This window comes from Poecilia mexicana, unplaced genomic scaffold, assembly GCF_051168715.1.
Source record: "Poecilia mexicana isolate PSO_F unplaced genomic scaffold, ASM5116871v1 scaffold_23, whole genome shotgun sequence".
In the NCBI taxonomy this organism is placed as follows: domain Eukaryota; kingdom Metazoa; phylum Chordata; class Actinopteri; order Cyprinodontiformes; family Poeciliidae; genus Poecilia; species Poecilia mexicana.
Window position 1 is genome coordinate 8,612,501 of NW_028263392.1, and position 22,469 is coordinate 8,634,969.

General features: G+C 40.9%; 3 protein-coding genes across 5 annotated transcripts; 1 reads left to right on the forward strand and 2 right to left on the reverse strand.

Moving 5' to 3' along the window:
- Positions 1 to 7,600, reverse strand: lmod2b (leiomodin 2 (cardiac) b). The gene is made up of 6 exons (XM_014989661.2): positions 6,939 to 7,600; positions 5,955 to 6,410; positions 5,120 to 5,380; positions 4,843 to 5,040; positions 3,726 to 4,166; positions 1 to 2,966 (listed from the first exon to the last, which is right to left on the reverse strand). The coding sequence occupies exons 1-6, from the start codon at positions 7,212 to 7,214 to the stop codon at positions 2,940 to 2,942; spliced, it is 1,659 nt and encodes a 552-aa protein (XP_014845147.2). The 5' UTR covers positions 7,215 to 7,600; the 3' UTR covers positions 1 to 2,939.
- A 1,240-nt stretch (positions 7,601 to 8,840) lies between these two features.
- Positions 8,841 to 14,836, reverse strand: asb15b (ankyrin repeat and SOCS box containing 15b). 3 transcript variants are annotated; one of them, XM_014989668.2, is made up of 14 exons: positions 14,323 to 14,836; positions 13,990 to 14,098; positions 13,817 to 13,869; positions 13,418 to 13,549; positions 13,162 to 13,326; positions 12,744 to 12,850; positions 12,135 to 12,273; positions 11,838 to 12,009; positions 11,327 to 11,487; positions 10,271 to 10,415; positions 10,035 to 10,190; positions 9,839 to 9,941; positions 9,589 to 9,742; positions 8,841 to 9,510 (listed from the first exon to the last, which is right to left on the reverse strand). In XM_014989668.2, exons 1-14 carry the CDS (start codon positions 14,369 to 14,371, stop codon positions 9,350 to 9,352), a joined length of 1,806 nt encoding a protein of 601 aa, XP_014845154.2. In that variant the 5' UTR covers positions 14,372 to 14,836; the 3' UTR covers positions 8,841 to 9,349. The 3 variants fall into 3 exon arrangements, with proteins under 3 accessions (XP_014845154.2, XP_087859394.1, XP_087859393.1); XM_088003268.1 differs by having other exon boundaries at positions 11,366 to 11,487; positions 13,817 to 14,098; XM_088003267.1 differs by having other exon boundaries at positions 13,817 to 14,098.
- Positions 14,837 to 15,009: 173 nt separating this feature from the next.
- Positions 15,010 to 22,148, forward strand: LOC106919371 (uncharacterized). The gene is made up of 7 exons (XM_014989669.2): positions 15,010 to 16,260; positions 17,641 to 17,748; positions 17,857 to 17,913; positions 18,016 to 18,174; positions 18,387 to 18,546; positions 18,729 to 18,829; positions 20,661 to 22,148. Exons 1-7 carry the CDS (start codon positions 16,249 to 16,251, stop codon positions 20,823 to 20,825), a joined length of 762 nt encoding a protein of 253 aa, XP_014845155.1. The 5' UTR covers positions 15,010 to 16,248; the 3' UTR covers positions 20,826 to 22,148.
- The last annotated feature ends 321 nt before the right edge of the window (positions 22,149 to 22,469 follow it).

Below are 22,469 nucleotides of genomic sequence, written 5' to 3' on the forward strand. Positions count from 1 at the left end.
TTTTCTTTTTTTTTTTTTGCATGGTAATGGGATTCAGACCTGATATTGTGAAACATTTTTGTCTAAAGCAGATGGATGTATGCACATTACACAATGTAAAAGGGCTATCAATTTATGGGATAATAAAAGCAACAAAAAATGCATTTGTTTCTAGCTGCATTTGATCCGAGTCACATGTTTGAAATTCTTTATACTCGTCTCAATAATCGACGGAAAAAATCTTGCGTGACATTAATCAAACCCGACCAGCTGTTTTCATGTTCCCTCTGATAATTATGATTCATCTTTGGTAAACAGCTCCAGTGCTTTCAAATGCCTCCTTGCTCTCATCCCAATATAGCTCCTTCAATAATCAGATTCAACTATCAAGAGTCGAGCCTCGTCACATAAAATCCCAACGAAACTTAATTTTGTGTCTTTGTGCGACTTTCAACCAAGTGTAGACAGAAGTCTGGGGCAATAAGTGGCATTTTATTGACATTTCAATCTACTTCTCAACTTTATGACATAGCTTGTAAAAATCAGTCTGTGCAGAAAAAGTTGCATGGTTGAATTGTTATGTTACTCAGTGTTTTTTGACCTCCAGGCAGCAAATGCTATGTGGAATACCCAAAGAGAGTTGAGTATTAGGTCAGCTATTAATGAAATGACCATTTGACACAAGAACGGCACAATGGTCTCCTGCATTGAATAGACAGAAAAGTCAGGGGGGCCATGAGTTTATGGCTGACAGTCTTGACAGGCTCTGTGATATTGTGCGGTTTGGTGACATTTTAACATTTTTAAGGATGTGGTTTAAAGAACGACGCTGAAATTCTTACGGGAACAATAAAACTTCTGTACATTTCTCGAAACGATTCTTTATGGCAGCAATGCAGTTGGTGAAAGTCTGAGTTTTATGGAAGAATATGGAAGGACTTCCCCCCCAGCCGCCTTGCAAAATATTACAAACCACTCTTATCCTTTTCGGTTTACTTTTGACTTTCTTTTAAAGTAAGCTTAAGCTAGCTCATTTCTATGCTCATTATAAATGAATGAAAACGCCGAGTAAGCATGTACTAATGACGTGAATATAGGATTTTAGTCATTTTAATGAAGAATACATTTAATCTCCACCAGTCTAAAAAAATAACATATACACACATTTTACAGAAATTTTTTCTTCCTTCGCAGTTATTTTAAATCATCCGTCAGTGTTTTCCCTGCTAAGTGTCACGCAATACATTCACATCTTTCTCTAATTTTCTGTAAGAAGGAACTCTAAAACTTTACTCAATATTACAGGTAAAGTCTAAATATTATATTTTTAGGCCTGGTCCTTATTGCTAAAGCCGTGTGAAAGTTAAAAATGAACACATTTACCTGTACGCACCTGTTTCACTGTTTCCCACCCATCGTCTTTAGGTTGCTGCTCACAAGTTGCTGCTGGGAATACTGCCGTCATCGCTGACGTCAGAGTGAGTTTGTTGCTTTCTTATTTCACTTCACTTGCTCTGTTTTGCAACTTGTTCAGAGAAAGTGCGCAAAAACACGAGTGGGTGTGTTGTCGACGTCTCTGAGAGGCTGTGTGCATCAGCGGCTCCTCACCAGCAGGCTGACTCACTCAGACTGAAAAAATAATAAAAATAAAAAAATAATCCGCCTGTGCGCGCTTCTTCCTATACGTCTTTGTAACAGCTTGTCCCTCTTCCCCCCCCCACCTTGAATAAAACTCACTCAGTAACCAAAGAAGACACGAACAACATGACTGCTGCAAGTATTTAAAATGGATATATTTAGAAACGAACACATATTTCAACCAAAAAAAAAACACACATCATATTTACAGTCTTACATGAAAATAGACATTTAGAAAATGTCAGTAAACAAGAATAAGAAAACTCATGTCACTTTCTACTGTGAAAAAAAGCAAGACATTTTGCTTTTTTCCCCCCTTTTTTGTCACACTTTAATTATTAAGATCATCAGACTAAAATAGCCAGAGTAGATACACAATGCTGCTTTCAAAACTGGAATAAAATTGATTGAGGGTAAAAAAAATAAAATAAAATAAAAAAAACTTCAAAAAAGTTAAAATTTACTCATCACCAGGGCCGGTCCAAGCCTTTTTGGGGTCCTAAGCAGCTTTTTCTGGGGGGGCCCACACCAGCATGTCAACACCAGATGATTTATAATTCCTAAGCTACTCTATGTGTGTAAAATACCTACTATCATTAGCATCATTTGTTATTAGTGTACATTATGCCAGTACTATTATGACTATTGATTTCAAACTTACAGGAGTAACAAGTTAAAAAAAACAAAACATTTGGGTTTAAAATGCAGAGTGGCATTCAAATGTGATATTTTATTTTAACAATTTTAAAGTAACATCAACTGATAAATACTACATTTAATATCTTATATTTCCCCAAAAGTGGCAGCAGCCATCAACAGGAAGAGATTAATCATTATTATCTACAAGTTTGCATTATTCAATGTTATTTTAAAATATTTTTTTTTCTATCATACTAGTTTATTGCTCTTTGGGGCCCCCTGGTGGCGTGGAGGACATAGACTCTTAGACTCCTAGTTAGGTAATTCTTCTAACAATCTGAAGTTTGCTAATAGGTGTCAAAATCTGAAGACAATTTGGAATAAATGATTTTCGCCTGCTTTGAATAGCTTTTTATTTATTACTTGGAAATTGCATTCTGTATTTACTCAGGATACTTGTGTTTGATCTTAAAATTTGTTAGATGATCTGACACAATTAGGAATTAATTTTTGCAAAAGGGTATGGGGGGGACTGTATCTTTAAATATCAAAAACTAGTTCAGAATTTTGAGTACAAATTTCCAGTACACCTTCCCGTTTTTTCCGAGTAAGAAATCCAATTTGTCTCCATCGCCGTCGTCATCGTCGCCGCCATTATCCCGCAGGGCCGATCTCTTCGTTCCTTATCGTAGATGATGTGGAACTTCCACCTGGAAAATCACAGATTGTGTTAAGAGGACAAAAATGAGACGAAGAGCAGCAAAAAGGGTCAAACAGCAGCAGTCTGGACTGTTTTCAGGCGTGCTAATGCGACGAAGCGTCGAGCCCGTTGTTATCGAAGCGCCACAGAACAGTTTCTATAAATACCGGCGCTGAGTGGATGGAATCTGCCAGCTACAGCCAGAGACCCCATTATCTGAGGCCACAGATGATTTTCCACAACAATGTAACAAGCTGTGCTCCAGCTGCAGGAAAAGCCAACACTCAAATCTCCACTTACTAGGTAGATGAAAATAGGGGAAACTCTGAATAATACGGGCTTTTAGTTTCATTATTTGTCCTGCCATCTATGTTTTCCATGCCTCTATTATGGACGTCAGATTATCATCCACTTCAGGGTAAAAAAAAAAAAGCAGGCTGACTGACTTTATCTTTGTCAGTGTTCTCTGTCCTACACTGTCTGTAAATGTGAAAGCGATGTGCTCATACCAGAGCACGCTGGTGGCAAACAGCCTCTTTTGCCTACCTACTGCTGTCCAGAGACAGATCATACCACATCAGCCACCAGGATGACTCACACACCACTGACTCTGTGTCATCCTTGTCTAAATTAAACTCCCTTCTTGTGCAGTTTGTGCAGTTTGCCTTTTGGAGAGTTTGTCCGCTTCTGTTTTTCACAACTGAATCCCCCCCCTACCCCCAAATGGGGAAGTAGTGTCTTTTCTCATGATTCCCCTCCTGCCTCTCACCCGTCTGAGGTTCCTGAGGCTGCTGCTGCGGATGGACTCCATTAGCTGATCGTGGGCGGACCTCATCGGCGTGGATGGCCTGCTGCCGCCCTCCTCTGCCCTCCTCTCGGCCGACACAGGCCTCAGGGCGTTCTTGAGCTCCTTCAGGATGCAGCCCGTCTCCCCCTTCGTCTCCTTCGCCTTGCTCTTCTTGCCCTTCTTCCCTTTGGCTTTGGTGACCTTCTTGCTGCCCGCCTCGTGGGCCTTGATGACCTCCGCGATCATCCGCGTGGGCCTCTTCTTCTCCTGTTGCAGCGGGAGAAGCGGAGGAGGAGGCGGCGGAGGAGGCGGAGGTGGAGGAGGAGGAGGAGGCGGCGGAGTCTGTTTTTTAGCCGTTAGTTTGGGTGAGGACCAAGGTGAGGCTCTGGGCGAAGTGTAGGGCGACGAACTGGATGTTCCTCTCTTGAGAAAAGAAAATGCACACATAGTGAAAACAGAATTGAAGATGGAAACCAGTTTATGTGAGGTACATCTTATTAAAGGCAGCGACACACACCCTCAGGTATCCGATGTTTTGGACAAATTTCATTCCTCTAATTGAGACTTTAGAAAAGGCTTTGGTCAAAACATTAATGACTCAATTTAGCTTAAGTGAATCGAGTCCAATATGGCTTTGGGGTTATCCAAGAGGGGGAAAATTTCCAACAATCTGGGCCAGATAAAATCCCTTCCACTGAACCCTCGGGCCGGTTTGAACAGCTGTTTGTGAGCTAAGAAATGAAGCGGTGGAAACTTCACTTCCAAAGAAACAGTCCAGAGAGGACTTTAGTTATATTTCTCTTTTCCAAACTTTTCTCACAGGTTTAAGTCGAGCAGAAAAGTTTCAGAGAGAGACACTGATGGACATTTGGTCAAACTCGACTTTAATCTGATGCGATAATCTACTAATCTAGAAAACTACTCCAGACATTTTGTGCCAATATTAATGTTGTTGTTAGTGTGCATTATGTAATTTGAATTGAACCGAATGAACCATTTAGAGCTGATTGTGTTGTAAGTAATTGGCTGAAATGGAGTCGAAATGTTTAATGAATCAAACTATTCAAGTTATTCGGACAGTTTGAAGCGAAGTGATTACCAGCGCAGAGGTTCTTGGGTTCACAGCTCCGTCTTGTTGCTGCTGCCGTTGCTCCTGCAGCCGTCTCTGCCTCTGACGGTCCTGGTTCCTGGTCAGTATCCCAGTCATGCTCATCCTGGGACCAGGGAGGTTGAACTGGTAGCCGAGCTTGATCAAAGTGTGGTTTTCCCTCAGGATCTTCACCATCTCCATCTCCACCTGCAGCAGGTCATTGCAGCAATTCACATCGACTGTAACGGTAACCGGGGGGATTCCGCTGGCTTGGACCGATACCAACCTGTCCTCCACACATGTGCCTCTGGTTGTGAAAGCGGAGCTCGGTCAGGGTGTTGTTGCCTGGAAGTGCTTGGACCAGCGCCATCACTCCCTTCCCGCTCACGTAGTTGGACTCGATGTTCAGGCTGGTGATGGATGCGTTCTCCTTCAACATCTTAGCGATGGCCAGAGCGACGTGGTCGTCGGCCCGCGTGTTCGCAAGACTGAAGATTCGCACGTGGGTGTTGGCTCTTAGTGCTTCAGCAAATCGAATTAGAGTTTCCTGCAAAAGGGATTAGGAAGAAACAGAAAATCCTAAACCCACTGTTACCTTTAAGGTTGCTCAGCAATTCAAAGAGTGAAAGTTTAGTGTCTGATGATTGAGAGGGGCCGAAAAACTCTCCCTTCCAAACTGAGATGGTTTATGAATAGATGTTTTGATCCGACTTCAATCTGGGCTTATTAGATTGAAACTTATGACAATAAATCATGCAATGAAGAGAGAGAAAAAATTGTTTTTCATTCATGATTAATACTTGCTTGTCTGTTATTTCACATTGCCAGGGATAACTGAGTTTTAAGATATGAAACTAGTATTTTTCAAGAATTGTATTTCTAAAGAACTAAAAGAAATTGGTCATCTTTCAGCTACAAGATACCCTTTGATCGTCTGTTTTATTAGTTGGAACTCAAAACAACACTTTGAATGAATTAAAAAAAAGTTTTGTTTTATATGATAAAGTTTCTATCTCCTTGGAAACAAAGAAAATTAGGGAATTAGGGATGTTTCAAAACGATTGCAGAAAGGATGATGCGCTCAACTGAGGACAAACTAGACAAATAAAACACGTTGTTACCTGTGTGATGTCATCAATGTTGTTCAGATTCACCTCAGTGAGTTCGGAGTCGTCACTGAGAACTCGCTGCAACGCGTCATCAACAACTGTAGGGTTTCCACTGTTTAGGTCCACTGGTGGAGGGGGCGGAGTCAGCCTCATAGGCTCCGCCCTCTGAGGCCTCAGTAGTGTCGGTCTGACCGCATCCACTGAGTCTCTCAAGGGTTCAGGTTTTGCTACATTGTCTTGTTTGTCTTCATCCGTTTCAGCGTCATCTTCTTCTGTTACAGGCTCCTCTTTGCCACTTTCTTCCTCTTCTTCTTCTTCTTCTTCTTCTTCTTCTTCACTGTCTTCCTCTTTGTGACCCTCCCCCTTTGAATTTTCTGACCTTTTGCTTTCCTTTTCGCTCTCGTCATTTTTTTCTTCCTCCTCTTCGCTGCTTTCTTCTGTCAGACACTCGTCTTCTTGTTCGTCATCCTGTGTTTTGAGAACATCATGAATATGGACGATCTTTAGGTTCAACAAGAACAACTCTTATAGTACAGAAAAAGAAAAAAATTGGTTGCAACTTTCAATTTTTGCACTGTATTCAGTGTTTTGGTATTTTTTCACAAGCTTGACTGATGTGACTGTATGGGGACTGTGCTGACAGAACCGGTTACAATAGGGTGGTTTAATTTAATTTTATGGGATGTTGATATTTGTGTAGTAAAACATGTAATAGATAAATAAGTAATGCCAACTCCTGATTTGGAAGATTGATTTGCAAAAAAATAAATGAATAAAAAGCCTTAACTTTCTGGCTGATATCCTGAAATGTCCCTTTTATAATTTCACAAAATGTTGACTCTGCAAACTGTAATTTCATTTCTGAGGCTAGCGTTCGCTTCTTCATTCCTGAATGGCATTTCAGCAGACGTCAACCCAGGAATGATGACCAAATAGTCCAAATCAAGCAAATCTCTAAGGTGGTTGATCACTTTTCTGTACATTTCTTCCTCTTACCAGTTTGGGGCTCCCTCCTGCTATCTCGTTTTCCAAAAGTTTACGGGTCTCGTTCTCCCAGTACTTCATGAGGGCCTCTCTGCTGAAAGTACCCGTTGGGGTTTTGTCTGTCTGGTCTCTCTGTCTGAGTCCGATGGGCACGTTGGCGTCAGGGTCGATGTCGACCAGCTCCTTCTCCAACTCGGCCAACTCCTCCGGGCTGAGCGACGCCAAGAGCTCATCCTCGTCGACGTCCTCGTACTTACTCAGCTCTCGGCGATACCCGAAGAAACTCATGGCCAAAGCCTGAGAAGCACTGACCGGTAAGTTATTAAACTGTCAGAGTGTTAACTGAGATCCCAAACTGAAGGAGTTTTGATAAAGAAAGTCAATTAAAACATAAGGTCCACCAATAAGCTTGAGATCTATAAAGATCTCCGCAAAGCTAGATTAAAAACTCAGTCGATTCATGCAGTTACAATATGACCAGTCAAGACGTTTCCCTCCTGGTCCAGTCTGAACTGGATTCCTCCTGGCCGACCGACTTTATGTAAGGGTGCACACATGTGTGTGTGTGTGTGTGTGTGTCCTCTCCTTTTCTAATCTCGCCAGCTGCTGTTTAGGCTTTAAGAGGGAACGTACCAGCGAGTAGGCCCCATGATGCAGCGTCTTTTTTTGGGAGTCGCTACCCAGATAGGCAGAGCTACAAAAAGCCTGTGAGCTCAGAGGCTCCGTGGCCTGTCATTGTAGCAGTCAGTCACCCGGACCTGAATGGCTTTGTTCACGGCCAAAAAAAGATTGAGCTTCATCGAAGAAGCAGAACGAAAAGGAGAAATGTATAATTAATCCGGCGCGTTTCGGTGAATGACTCCTTAAAAAGATTAAATGTTTAATTTTTGCTTGATTTGGGAGTTCAGAAGTATCCATGTTAAACACCGAGCATTATTAGCAACTGTGAGCATCCAACAATAACATGTTCAAAAGGAAAATACTCTTCGTCCTGTAGTATTATGTCGATGTGAAAAAGTGTTTGCCCCCTTACAGATTTATTTTGGTTTAGCTTTTTTTTGTCATGTTTTGGATAATTGACCACATTTTTTTATTTCAAAGATTTAAAAAAAAGAAATATTAAATGGAGGTTTCAAACTAACCAAACCAACCAGATCCTATTTGGAAAAACTAAGTACTCTGCTTGTTCAGTCATGAGTCAACTGTGATCAGTCACATATTCTGGTTCAGTCTCACTAGTCAAACCAGAAAAAATAAATAAATAATAATAATCTAAATATACTCTGTTTGACAACATGAAGCGGGTTAAAAGATCTCAGAAAGCAACGCATTAATCACCTGGTCTAGAAAAATTCAACAAGGAGACGAGGAGCAAAGTTTCTGACATTTGTTAAAATGATTACAAAAACAATTTCTGAGGTTCTTGTGAACCACTGGAACCAGCTGGTTCTGGATTCCTCTTCAGGTTTGCTCTCTGTGCAGGAAACCTGAGAACTGAAGGGTTCAGACGGCCGAAGCGTCCGGAGAATCTAGTAGTATTTCTGGATAATGCATCAGGGTTATCCAAGCCAAGATTGTTTCTGTTATTGTTTGAGTACTCCTAGATTAAAACATAATTATCTAAGTTATTATTTGGAGATACATGCAACCAAAAAAGTTCTGACTGTCCTAATGGATGTTATTCTTCTTTATTAGTGTTATTCCTTTATTTGCAGCTTCCATCAGCCCCAGTGATTGCTCACCTTCCCTCAGCTTTCCAGTTCCCTCTTTCCCACAGCTCCCATTTGTAGACATTTCTTTGGCAAATTGGGTCGAAAACTTGATGTTTTTTTTTTCTTTTTTGGCCCCAGAGGATCATATTCAAAGAGCTTTTCCTGAACTGGATGGTTTGATGAACATTTGAAATAGGAGGGCTGATTGTCAAACTTTTATTAAAGTACATATATTTTTTATTTACTGTGTGAGCAAAAGAAAGGAAAATATTGGTTGTGTAAAACAATACTTTTACTTTCTTATACATTCGAGTATGTAGTGAGAATAAAAGAAATGTGCTCCATAACAGCTTCACTAGCGTTAAAATGCATTCGCATAGATTCTGCAGATTTGTCTCAAATTCTGCTGCACTTTTCTGCAGTTTATTTCATCTACTTCACTGTATTCTCTGGCTAATAGCTTTGCAGGCATCTGATTACTGACACGTGATTATCAGATTTACCAGACATCACTCATTTTATTTCTCATGCATACATTTTTCATCTGTTCTTCTACTTTAGCAACTTTTACAACAATGTTATAAACAGTATAAATACAGGAAAGTGTAGATTTAGGTAAAAACTGTAGAGTTTTGAGAAAAAAAAAACTGCACAAAATGCACACATTTGCAAAATTCATAGCTAGTCGCTGCAGATCGGATCTTGTTGTCACTAGAGTCCCCCGTACGGGTCGTCCGCCCTGTAGGTCAGGTAGCCGATCAGTCTGGGAGGAAAAGGCACAGCATCCATGGCCTCCGGGTCGTTCAGCGTCCTGACGTTCATTCTGCCCCTGATCACGAGTCGGCACAAGTGCTGCAGGGGGCGAGGTTCTCCTGGAGCGGAGACGGAGTCAATTAGTCTTCAGTTAACCAGGAAATCGAATCAACGTCACGTCGTGTTTACGGTCTTACCCAGCACGGCGGAAATCTCCTCCCACTCAGGAGTCCTCTCCAGGATGCGCTTCAGGTTGGAGCAGATGCTGATGTGGCTGACGTAGTCGAGAAGGATCCTTACGACGCTGCCTGCCAGATGGGCGAGCCACGACACGGACACGAACTCGCAGAACTAAAAGAACAGAGATCGGGGGTTTCCTTTAGCGTTACCTCGTACTCTCTTCGTTACAGCAAGAGGAGGAAAGGACGCATGCGTGTCAGTTCTCACTGGAATGACATTAGGCTGACAGTAAATCTTGTAGGCCTGATTGTGGAGGTCAGTCCAGGTGCTGTCCAAGTCTTTGCTTTTATTATGGAAGCACTCAAAGCATCTGCAGGAAGGGAAAATATTTAAAAATGTAAATATCGTCATTCAAAATTAGGTTTAAATTGACTTTTGATGATCAGCGGGTTGTACGACGTGCTTGTGAGCCTGATAGCCGCTGTTGAGCAGCAATCGCAGCATGTCGTGGTCTCTGAGGCAGTAGTAGAGGGCAGTGGGGAACACAGTGTTGTTGATCACTCTGAAATAACAGTTGACCTCGGCTCCATAGGACAGCAGCAGCTTCACCAACTCATATCTAGACACGGCAGATGGGGTTTTCAGGGCAATCTGGGTTATTGTACGTCAGACAAAACATACCGACTGCCTCCTGCAAACCTTTCTGCCCGAATGGCAACCAAGATGCATCGTAGAGGGTCCAGGTCTGTTCTCGCTCCAGCTTCCAGCAGGATCTCAGCACAGGTCACGTCGCCGTTGGAGACGGCAAAGTACAGAGGAGTCTTCCTTAGGTCGCCATAGTTCTCTGTGAGATTGAAAAAGGTCAGCGAGTTAGTTCCAGGAAGTAGATCAAAATCTAAATTGTGAGCGTAAGTTGGATTTTTTTAATTTTTTTGCTACAAATAGCAGAGCATGCGATTCCATACATTAAACACTATAGGTTAAAAAGGCTGTAAAGTTAAAATTTTAGTTCTTCAGGTGGCGATTCGCTATGTAAGGTGGGAGGAAGAAACCGTTTTAGAGCAGTAGCATGAAGACTCAAAAACCGGCACACAACCCAAAGATTTAAAAGCGTTACTTGTGGCGAGCCCAGCGGAGAATGAGCACTTGTGATAAAAAAATTAAAATCAAAGTGTTTCGGACCAGCATTCATTCTTATCCTGAGGCGCTCCCGTTTCTGCAAATAGCTGTGTTACCAGAAAATGTTGTGTGAGTGAGCCCTTCACTGATTGTGTAAGTTATTAAGTCATTAAACGTAATAACTCAATTACGTTTAATGACTTAATTAGCAGAATCTAAAATCTTGTAGTTTGTAAGCAAAACTGATTTTGAAAAACAGGTTGTTGCATTTGTTTACTATGCAAACTTATTCATAGACATATATGAAAAACACGATCATGTTTAATCATAATCATATGAGCAGATTATTGGAATATTACTTTCAGAAACAGATTTCACATGTTTGAGGTGCACATGATTAACTTGCATGTAAGTGAAAGCAACTTTTTCTATTTCACATAAGCAGCTCAAACTTTAATGGATTTTATTTTTGGGGGCTTTATGTGACATAGGCCAACACAAGGCAGTTGAGTAATTGTGAAAGTTGTAAAAAATGAAACGCACTTTCAAGATTTTATTTTTTTTTATGGATGGATGGAAAGAGGCCAGATGTATGAATTCTCAAGCAACAACGTTTTGGTAAAAGGTCGCTCCTACCGGAGATGTGTGTATCTAGCTGTGTGTTGATGTCGAAACCATTCTGGATGAGGAGCTGGAGACATTCAGTCTGTCCCCCATCAGCAGCAGAGTGGACCGGGCTCTGGCCTGAGAGACGGATCGCTCTCTTTGTGGTGACAGGGATCAGAGTTCTTAGGACTCTGTAGAAGGAAGGAGGGGAAGAAGACAGAAAAAAAGAGGAATCAACAGAGTGGAAAACACCAAACAGGACAGAGGGAGCGGTCATTAATCTGTGGTTTGAGTTGCAGTGTTTTTTAGGAACTGAGCTGAGAAACAGTGATAAACAAAGGACTCTTTGTGGCGAACTCTGTTGTGCAGAACTTTCACTCCATTGTTTGCTTGTTGTGATGCAAACAAATGGGGTAAGTAATTATATTTAATGCAGAGCAATTTCTTTATTCCGAGAATCTGCTGCTGAACTGTTACGAGCCGAGAATAAGGCATCAAAATGACACTTCATGTTTTCTCAATCGACCGGGCTGCGACTCACAGCGTGTGTCCTTCATACGCGGCCCTGTGGATGGGCAGCTGACAGGCGTAGCTGGCCACGTTTGGGTTGGCACCGTGCTGCAGAAGGAGCATGACACAGTCCAGGTTTCCTGACCCAGACGCGTCATACAGGACCGTGTCCCCATTGCTGGCCCGGGCGTTCACATCTCCCCCTAGTGGAGGGCCGAGGAAGTACAAAAACAGAGGGATAAATTGGGAAAATTAGGCAGGGCCAGATTACAGGCGGCCAAAAAAAGAGACGAGTAAATAGCTAAATAGTTGTGTTTTAAAGTTTTACCGTGCTGTATAAGTATTTCTAGGGCTTCAGTCCGACCGTGCTCCGCTGCAATTCCCATAGCGGTCACGCCGTGACCGTCTCTGACGGTAACCTGGGCTCCGTGGCGAAGCAGCAGCATCAGAATAGCTGGACAACCCACCTGAAAAAACGAGATGGGGAAGTAAACTGTTTTAGGGGGGGGGGGGGAATTATACAGAAAATATTGTTTACTATGTGCACTGACAAAAAAAAGAGTCCTTTTAAGCAATGAAGTATGAATTTTAAATTTTTTACACAATATTTTCTTAAATCCCACTGAGAAAAAAGTAGACAAACTCAAAAAAATTAATCAGTTACCTTATGTGATGTTAACATAGGCACAGACACTTTTTTTTTACAAAGGTAGATTTCATCTTGAATAAAGATGAAATCTACCTTTGAAATCTACCTTTAGCTATTAAGTTCTATAACTTAATAGCTAATTTTTCCCCATTAGCCATACAACTTAATAGCTAATGGGGAAAAAAAACGATCTTGATTTGATGTCTTATACGTGATAAACTATACCCAAAGTGAGTTTGATTTACTTTGCAGGAACGTTTGGATGGCAGCTTTAAAACACCCTCCCACCTTCGCAGCCTCATGAGTCGCCGTCCACTTTGTGAGACACACCTGCTCCACAAAGGCCCCGCCCATGATGAGGGAGTGAACGCTGTCATACGAACTCTGTCTCACCGCTGCAACACGTGGAAAGTAAATGTGAGTAAAGAGGCGTCTTAGCAAGGGGTTTCTTTTTCACAAAACTGCTCAAAACGCAGTGAATTAATGATGGCGATTAACTTTGGTGACTGTAAATGACACACTATCTTAAATAAATACTGTTGGCATGTTTGACATCTGAAAGGAACAGTTGAAGGTTGTGGTTATGCTGTGGCGATATAGTTTGACTTATTGATCCTGACATGTTGAGCCACACTGGCTCAACATGTCAGGCCACCTGTGAGGCGAGAGTGTGTGCCTTTTCTGGCCAGCGGTGTGATTGTGCTACCGAGGAGCAGAGGAGATTCATTCCTGCTGTTTGTGTTGTGCGGCGAGGCTCCGTGCCGCAGCAGCAGCTTGATGTTTTCCACCTGGTTGGCTTCTGCTGCCAGCGTCAGCGCCGTGTCCCCGTCCTTCGTCCGCTCTTCTAGCGTCGCGTCCATGGACGCCATCGCTGCAAGGGGTGACAAATAAATACAGCTTAGATGATGAGGATCTAACGCTGAGCTGAATCCCCTCCCCCCCCACCCGATGCTCTCGTTTACCCTGCAGCACCACATGCAGCATTTCTGTCTTTGGTCGAGCAGCTACTGCGTGCAGAGGAAGCCAGCCCCTGCTGTCGCTCTCTCTGAAGGCAGACGCGCAGCACGACAGTTGCTGCAGTGCAGCTACATGGCCTGCAGAGATACAGTATTAAAGAGGGTTAAATATCAGATTAATATATCATGGAATAGAGGAGGGGCTGAGGGAAGGCCTTCCCGTCCTTTTAGTGGGCACAGGGTAGCTTTTCACGTTAACGAGAGGCTAAATTCACAAGTGTAAGAATTGGCCCAGTCAAAGTTCAGAGACGAATAAAGTTGAGAGTGAGAAATTCGCAAAACCTGAAATCTAGGGCCATTTGTTGCACATTATTACTCGTATCTACATGGCGTGTATCACTTTACCTTTGTCTATCGCCGTCATGATCTTCATAAAGTTTTCACTGTTTGGCTGTTTCCTGGTGAAACAAACACAGTTTACTTTTTCCAAAATACACATGGCGGAGCGTGGTCCCAAGATCTGACTTTTCGTGCATGATTTGATTTTATCTTTTCTTTTCTTTTTTTTTTTTGCATACCAGTATTCTGGCACTGAACACTGCAGCTTGTAGGCATCTTGAATGCTCTCCAGAATTGCAAGCTCAATCAGCTCTTCATTAATGCCTTCCTGCTCAAGGTCCTCCATTTCTGTAAAGCGGGGAAATGTGATAAGAGATTTTGTAAAAATCAAAAATATTTTGTATGCCTGTGGTTTGCGTTCGTCTGCCTTTGGGAATGCAGCTTGTTAAAGGGTAACTGTATCACTGCAGCTCACGCAGGAATGAGGGTCGAATGCAAACATGTTAGTGTCACGCAGTCGTACGTAAAAACGAAGTCTTGCCGCATGCTATTTAGCGATATCCGTCCCTCACCTGTCCGTGTGAGTGAGTGTCCTTGATGTCTCCAGCGAGTTGCCTCCATGTTTTTGTTTTGCAGGGTCCTCGGCGGTCTGCGTTATTATTAGAAGTGGCCTACTTTAACCGTCATGACTAAGCTCAGAGTGTGCTGTCTGTCATTCCTTTCACTTCTCCAGCAGCTGAAACTGCCGACATTCAAATCGAATCATTTCGCTGACATGCGGATGAAACCCACATGACAAGTTTGCGCAGCGATGCCACACACAACGGATCTGTTGTTGGCGGGAAGGGGGAAAAAAATATCTGCACGTTTTCTTTCACTTTTTTTTTTTTTTTTAGCTCGGAATATGACAATAAAGTCGTGCAAGTAAGACTAATATAGCTGATTAGTTTAACAACAACGCAGTCTTTTTTCTTTTCCCCCTGCAGCTCTAGGGCAGCTCCACAGTTAGAGCTGACTCCTTTCTGAGCAATTAGAAGTTATCTCTCTAAGTGAATTTATCTAACATGTCCTCTTCCATCTACAGATCCTCACCATGGGAAAACTCCTGGAATCTGCTGCTGCAGCTTTCCCTGTACCTCACTCAGCCACACATATCCATTCAAAGACCCTCAACTTCACCCAAAAAACCCCAAAATTTGTCATGAAACACTTGAACTGCTTAGCAATCTTTGTCTTCTTTTGGGTTCGCTAGTATAGTTTGTGACATTTTTTCTAAGGAAAGCTGGTGGATAAACCATACATAAACTTAAATTTCAGTACGGATTATTAATTTGTCAAACATTAGAAGCTAGCCGTTTTTTATTCAGGGGAAAGATTACATCTTCGCAATGGATGAACGTTAAACAACCTCAGTCAACTTACAAGTCATTCTTGAATTGATTAGTGATTGAGATTGCTGGAGAAGTTCCTCGATATTTACAGAAGGCGTTTTAGGAAAATGATAGAAATCATTTCTCATCTTTCTAAGGGCTGCTTTTCTGACTTCCTGCAACACCTAACTGCGCCAACTTCCAGCAAAAGTTAGCGTTTCAGCTGGCTACGCTTAAAAATCCTTTATGCACTCCTGCTGACTGATATCAATGAGCATAATCCATGACTGAATCCATTAGCAGAGACACTGCCAGTCTACCGCGGAGATGAATGAATAATTCACCTGGCATTAGAGTCTTTGGAGTGTAGAGGAAACTACTGCCCTCCTGAGAAAGCCTCGACTAGAGGACAAGCAAATTGTGCCGTCCTCAGGAAATGAAGAGTTTGGTTTTCTAAATCGTTTGCTTTTCCTCATTTCCTGAATCTCTCCCTTGTGACGGCTATTGATTTGGTAATGGAAATCAATTACGGATAATGGCTTTTACATGGGTCCACTTATCAGGAGAAACCATGAGCTGGGGTTTGCGTTGCAAAACGTTGGCACGTGCACGCCCGAGACGCAGGAGCCCAGAAATGCAATAAACAAACAAAAACATAATAAGTCTACGCGATTAAATAAAGCAAGAGATAACATCTTAATTACTCCCCGTCGTCCTGTTCTCACTTCTTTTTTTTTTTTCTTTTTTTTTACAAACAACAGCTTGGGGAATAACCCTGACATATTCCAAGTGAAATATTCTCGCAAGGAGAACAAGCACCCACTTCTCCCGATGACCAAATTGATACGTGGGAGTTTATGGAAAAGTCTCAGACGGCGTCAGAGCGTGACATAATGACTCAGCTTGTAGGCGGCCTCTCCGCCACGTCAAAAAAAAAAAAAAAAAAAAAAAGACCCCACCAGTTTGTCTGATGCGAGAGCAGACTGCTGGCCCATCCTCGGGTTTCACTACACATTTGGACATCATCGACACGCATGCAAACATGCACAGAGCTCTGAGTTCTTTCTGCAGACGCAAGAGACTGAATTTTATGAGGCGGATCTGAGAAACCTTGGACCCTTGCTCCATATGAGGAAGAAAGTAAGTCGATTCTTTCAACTTTTGCATAATATTGAACACATTGTCTAACATTCTGCTGGTGCTTGGTTTGAAAAATAAAAAAAAATATATTTTTCTCATTCCCTTTCACAGCTGTTTCAGCTACTGCTCATTTTTGAGGCTCAAAATGACAAAAACAGAAATGGAGCATTTTTAGTTTTGCAGAAACTTACACCTTCTTAAAAGAATAGAACAGATGAATCAATGCAATAAATATTGTTCCTACTGTAACTGAAAGCTTAAAGATGCATTCGTGAAAAACGGCAAATGATAAAGAATGTTCCTTTAGAAGATGATTTACTGTTCTGAGGGCTTCATGGTTGTGGCTCCACATTGTGCTGAAAAGGGGCTGCAAGAAAAGGGGCTGCAAAGGGAAAGGTTTAAGAAATCTAATAAAAGTTTTGAGAAAATAAAAAAAAATAAGTTTTTAAGCACTAATCCAAAACCAGAAGCTTTGACTTAGAGCTGCGATTCACTTTGTTTTTTGTTGTTTCTGGGAAATCAATTTAAAAAATAGAATTTAAGATTATATTATTATAAGGCCTTAATTCATCTTTTGCATTGATTGCCTAAAGCTGTTTAGTCCACTAACAACAAAATGGAGGAAAATGTCAATTAGTCTGAAATATTGACATTTTAAACCTTTTTGTTTAAAGATGAATTTAACATTTTTAGAAGATTTACAAAGTGTGATATCCATGTAATATTTTCACAATAATGCTTTATTTTTGCTTACATATTTGACCAGTCCGTGAACTTTTTTTGTAAAGAAAAATTAAATAAAAAAACTTTTTAAAAAATAAAGAATGAGTGTGGAATAAAAAAAAATAGGATGATTCAGTCCAGGTTTGAGGCATTTAAATATTGCCATCTTCACACTTTCTGGCGCTAAAAATCCCAAACTAACACTCTTTGTGGTTTCTTAAATAGAGTAAAGGTTTCCTGCATTTCAAACTGTATTTTAAAGATGCTATCCATTGGTAGATCTTAAGTACAAAGTTTTATAAGTAAACTACAGAAAATTTTAGATTTAGAACGACGGAGTTCAAATGTAGATGAAATTTCTTTAAAAAAAAAAAAAACCCTCCTCAATAGCTCTTTACGTTAGTGCTCCCTTACTACTGAGTGGAAATTTAAATAAAAAAAACTGCCACAAAACTGTCAGAGAATATGAAAAATGTGTTCATACTCCTTGATGAAATGCCGCCCTTAGTAAAGAGCCATATCAGCCATATTAAATACCACCATTCCCCTTAGCCAGGTCATACTCACGTTTTTTTGTGTGTGTAAGTATCTAAAAGCATGCTAATGGTGAACAAGTAGATCCAAAATATTGTTTGATATCTTATGTCTCGGCTTTAGATCATCAGCACAACTTGTGTCCTCTTGGGTCTATTTTCAAGTTTGCATCTCTGCTCTGGGAAATTTGGGACGCCAATAACTGATGATGTGAGCAAGCTGTCTGAATTGGTGAGATCACAATCCTCGTATTGACAGCATCATTTATCCGGTTGTGGTATTTTGTGTTTTGTTTCTGACCCGGACGCTGCTCTGTTCTGCCTTTCATTTCCACCGCAGAAGCAGAATATCCCCTCCGATTATGAGATTCCTGTCAGTTACGTTCCCGAAGAGGTGGTACGTACAACACATCGATGAGATACAGAGAGACGGTTGGATAAGGAATGGTGGATTTCATATCGACTAAGAAAGCCATTTGTTTGTCTACCTGGATCGCAGGCCGGCACGTGCTGGGTGGTTTTAAATATCTATCCTTTGGAGCGAAGTCTTGAAAAGCTGGCCGGCATGTTTGGTGCCATGTCGTCAAACAGAGACGACATCAACGTCTTCATCACGATGCTTAAGAGTTTACGCCTCACCTTTGACCACGAAGAGCTGGTGGGTAACAGGCAGCTCCACTCGATATGTGCTCTTCTCTTGAGTGCGCACATAATATTTTACTTATTAGGTTACAGATGGGGGAAAAAAACAGAACATTGCAAAACGACTTCAGCTCTGAGGGCGGCACTGCAGGAAGATTATGTGACTGTTTTGCACGTTTAATTGCATAAGTGAATTATTTCATGATGGTTTGTTGACTGATCCCCCAGGAAACAGCGATGCAGGTCTTCCAGTGTCACTATCGAGAAAGGAGCTTGCTTTCCGGACTTTACTTTGACTACATCCAAGACCTCTTGCGTGCAGCCACTCAAGGAACATCGAGTTTCTCTTGCAAGCCACAGCCATGCCTTAATCATCAGCAAACAGCAGGTACACCATTTTTTTGCGCCTGGCAGTTTTATTCAAACGGATGCCTTGAAACCACAGAGAAGAATTAGATAACACTTATTGATCTAATGTCATGCAAAAAGTGTGATGTCATGCCTGTCCACTATCTTATTTCATATGTGTAAGCATATTCAATTACAGCTGCAATTATTCTCTTCTTGCAGAAGGTCAGGAGGAGAGTCGTAAATACAGATGGTTAAAGAGCAGCTCTCTGCTTTTGGTGCTAATCCCCTTCACAGCCTGTATTGTGCTGATAGTCTGGCAGGTAAGAAGATCTTGCAGTTTCACCTTGCAAACCTTTGTGATTATAAACGTATGAAGGGGACAATAAGTGTAACTCGTGTTATATTAAAATGAGAACTGAAAAAAACCGAGGAAAACAAACCTTTTGGTCGCTTAGGAGTTGAAACCACCACAACAAATAGTCCTAGTGAGCTTTGGAAAGTTTTTATCAAGAAAGATCTTAAATGTTATTAAGCTTATGAATAATTGTTGGCTTACGTTCTCTCACAAAGTCAGGGAATACTGTTGGAAATGTTCCCCTATACTAAGATGCTTAAGATGCTACTAGCATCTTAATTTTCAGATTTAACTCATTATATTGCTGCCACTATTTTTCACTTAAACTGCACTAAGATGATAACTCTCATCACTTCTGTCTGTTTCAAAATGCTTTTCAAACAATTTGGCCACTTTTTGGAGGGAAATGACTGAGCTAAATGCTAACAGTTGCTAGCATACTAGCAAATGTATGCTAGCAAATACAATTAAGCACTATCATGATATATATTAAAATTTTTTGGTAAAACTTTTCAATATTTAAAAAATGTGTTAGCTCATTAACAAAATATCCTGCCAATATTGGTACTGGAAAGTGTTGATGTGATAGACATTGTTGGAAATATAACAAGAAAATGCCCTTAAGTGGAAATTCGGACGGGAAAATTGGAGCCCCAGTTTTTACTAATTAAAATTGTTTTGCATATAAATCCTAGACAAGCATAATGTTGAAGAATATTTATCTGTTAACATGTTCCTTTACTGTTTTAATACATAAAATTACTATTGTTGTCCTATTTTACTAGTCTCTCAACAATTAGCAAAACCGTTCCCTTTTTTCCAACTTGAGCAATTATCAGGTGTCATTTCCAGATCTAAGTTTAGACCATTATCCTTACCTTCTAGATACAATTAATACTGATTATTTAATGAATATATATATATATATATATATATATATATAAAAATTCTGAAGTTTCGAGTAGAAAACCACCACCATAAATCCATGTATACTTGAGAATCCTTCAGAAACACTCTTAGAAAAATCAGCAAAATGATGAATTTGTGAACACTGATCCACAAATAGGCAGGAGTCCACTGTAATTTCATTCAATTGTCAGTGCAGTACGCACCAGCTGTATGAGAAAAGACAAGACAGTGTGGACAGTTAGTTAAATACATGGAAGGACAGTAGTGAGATTTTGTTTTTTACAGATGGATGGTGTGTTAAATTTTTATACTAGCGATGAGTAAAAGGTTGTGGGAACTGCAATAATTACTAGGAATATCCTCATCTTTACACAACCTTCTTTTGTCTACATGTGGCTACAGTTTTAAAGAACAAAATGTCGGCAAGCACCTTTGACCTGGAACGCGGTTATGTTAAGTGTGCGATGATTCTCAGATTTGACTCCCAACTCTCTGGGTAAATGGAGTCCAAGTAACAGACTGTTTAACCCTGGACCACAAAAGTGGTTAATTGCCTTTTTTGGTTCTTGAAGACAAAAAGCTTTCTTTAAGAGGAAATTCTGGATGTTGAATTTCCTCCCACATTGATTTTTATGTGTTTGTATCACTTCGTTGGTCAGTCTAACAAATCCTATGAGATTATCTGCCCACATTTCAGAGAGCATTTCCAAGAAGACGAGGCTTGTAAATTTGACTGCAACTCATCAAATATTTAGATAGTATTTGGAGCCTTTTGTAATGTCATGGCCACTTTTATGATTATCTGCAAGCTGTGCTGGTGTTTACTTGTGTTTGTTTTGTTTTTTTTTAGTAATAATTTCTACTTTATTTATTTATTTTTCCTGTAGGTTAAGTCTGGGAGAAACTTAATAGCGTGCAACACTTCAAACGGCCAAACCGCATCTCCTGACATGATCCCAACTGTGTCTGTCTCCATCCCACTTCAAACGCTCACCCACGCCGATGACAGCCAGCCAACGGGGGAGGCAATCTCTGAACATGAGAGTGGATGAAGCGTGATAAAGCATAGAAAAATTAGTGTGGTCTGTCACTTTTCCTGCTCGAGCGCCAGAGGAACTGGAGGAGAGAGAGCTGAGCTGGTGTAAAGGGAAAGATGTGCTGGCAAAGTTCCCCCAGCTCTTGAGTCCGACATCCTCTCCGAAACTGGCTGCCAAAGTAAAAACATGATCTTGTTTTGGCTGGTGAATCACAGCTCTATAGCTGTTCTGTTCTGTGAAGTTAAAAGCCACTTTAAAGCCATTCAAGGTGGCGCTGAGTCACATTTGGGAACTTATCACATCAGTACAATTCTCCACAGTTCAGAGAACCTTGTTGTTTTGAATTGGAGCAACACTCATGAAGCGAGTTCTCGAAGTGATTGTCCTTTCATTTCTATACAATCAAACATGAACTCCAAACTGCTCTTGTACTGACGTCTTTTGAAGTCTTTTAAGGAGTTTATGAAAAAACAAGTCCATTCCTAAAAGAAAAAGAATCCTAAAAGAACCGATACCTCTCTTGTTCTTGTTGTTGACATTGTTGTGATCTGTTATCTGTCACCAATGTTGGACCCACTAGTCACAAACAACACTCTGAGCAGTTCGACAAATGTCCGACTTTATGAATCAAAGATCTGACCAGATGGCAGATAGCCATGGCCAGAGGGCCTTTGAATCCGGTCATTGTGCTTCGAAGCCGTTGCACAGTGAACTATTGCTGCTCCTCAGCCACTGCGAGTGTGCTGGGAGGTTTTTAATGCCTCAGTTTCAGAGTCAATCAGTTTCAGTCATGAGAGCATGACTCTCAAGAGTGTGAGTGCTCTTGTACTGTATGTGTCAGAGACCGGGAGCAAGAGACAGGACAGGACCAGCGAGGGAAAGTGAGGGAGATGGAGACAGACAGATAGATGAACGGATGAGCTCAGTGAAGAGCATAAGGAGGGATTGTTCTCGTCACAAAAGAGCAGGCCGTAGGCTGGAGGAAGTGCCAGTTACAAACATGACCAATGTCGACAGATCTCTATGAATCAACAGGCTAAGAATCTCCGCAGACCGCAGGCTATGGAGTTGGATTTGCAGGGACTGGTCATCATTTCAATAACAGTTCAAATGATTTACTTCCAAAACAGGTCAATGACATGGCTTGTTCTATAGCGAAATATTTTGGATGAGGTTCAAAACCAGGAAAACTTTCACTATCTTCTCAGTGTACCATATTGTTGAATTTGATTTTGTTTGTTTTTTTTTAATTGTCAAAAATGTGTGTTAAGTTATTTTGTTATGCTCTGAAAGTCTTTGAAACGCTAATAAACTTTTTCCAACTGTTGAAACAACAAACAGACTCATGTAAAAATATTTTTAAAAAAAAGCATGAGAACCATTTTTATATTGGTTGCTTGCTTGTATTGGGAAAGGTTTGAAATGCTGACTTTTGAAGAAGTCCGAACAAAACTGAAATTGAGTATCACACAGGAATTATGTAGCAACATAAACTATCCTGTGTGCTATTGTCTATATTTATATAAGAGGGTTATTTTCCTCTTTGTATAATTTGTATTTTGTGCACCTGACCCAAAATTGCAACAGCAATAATTATCAACAGCTAAAGTCTCTGACTATTCAAATCAAATAACCATGATGACAAACCAGGATTGCTTA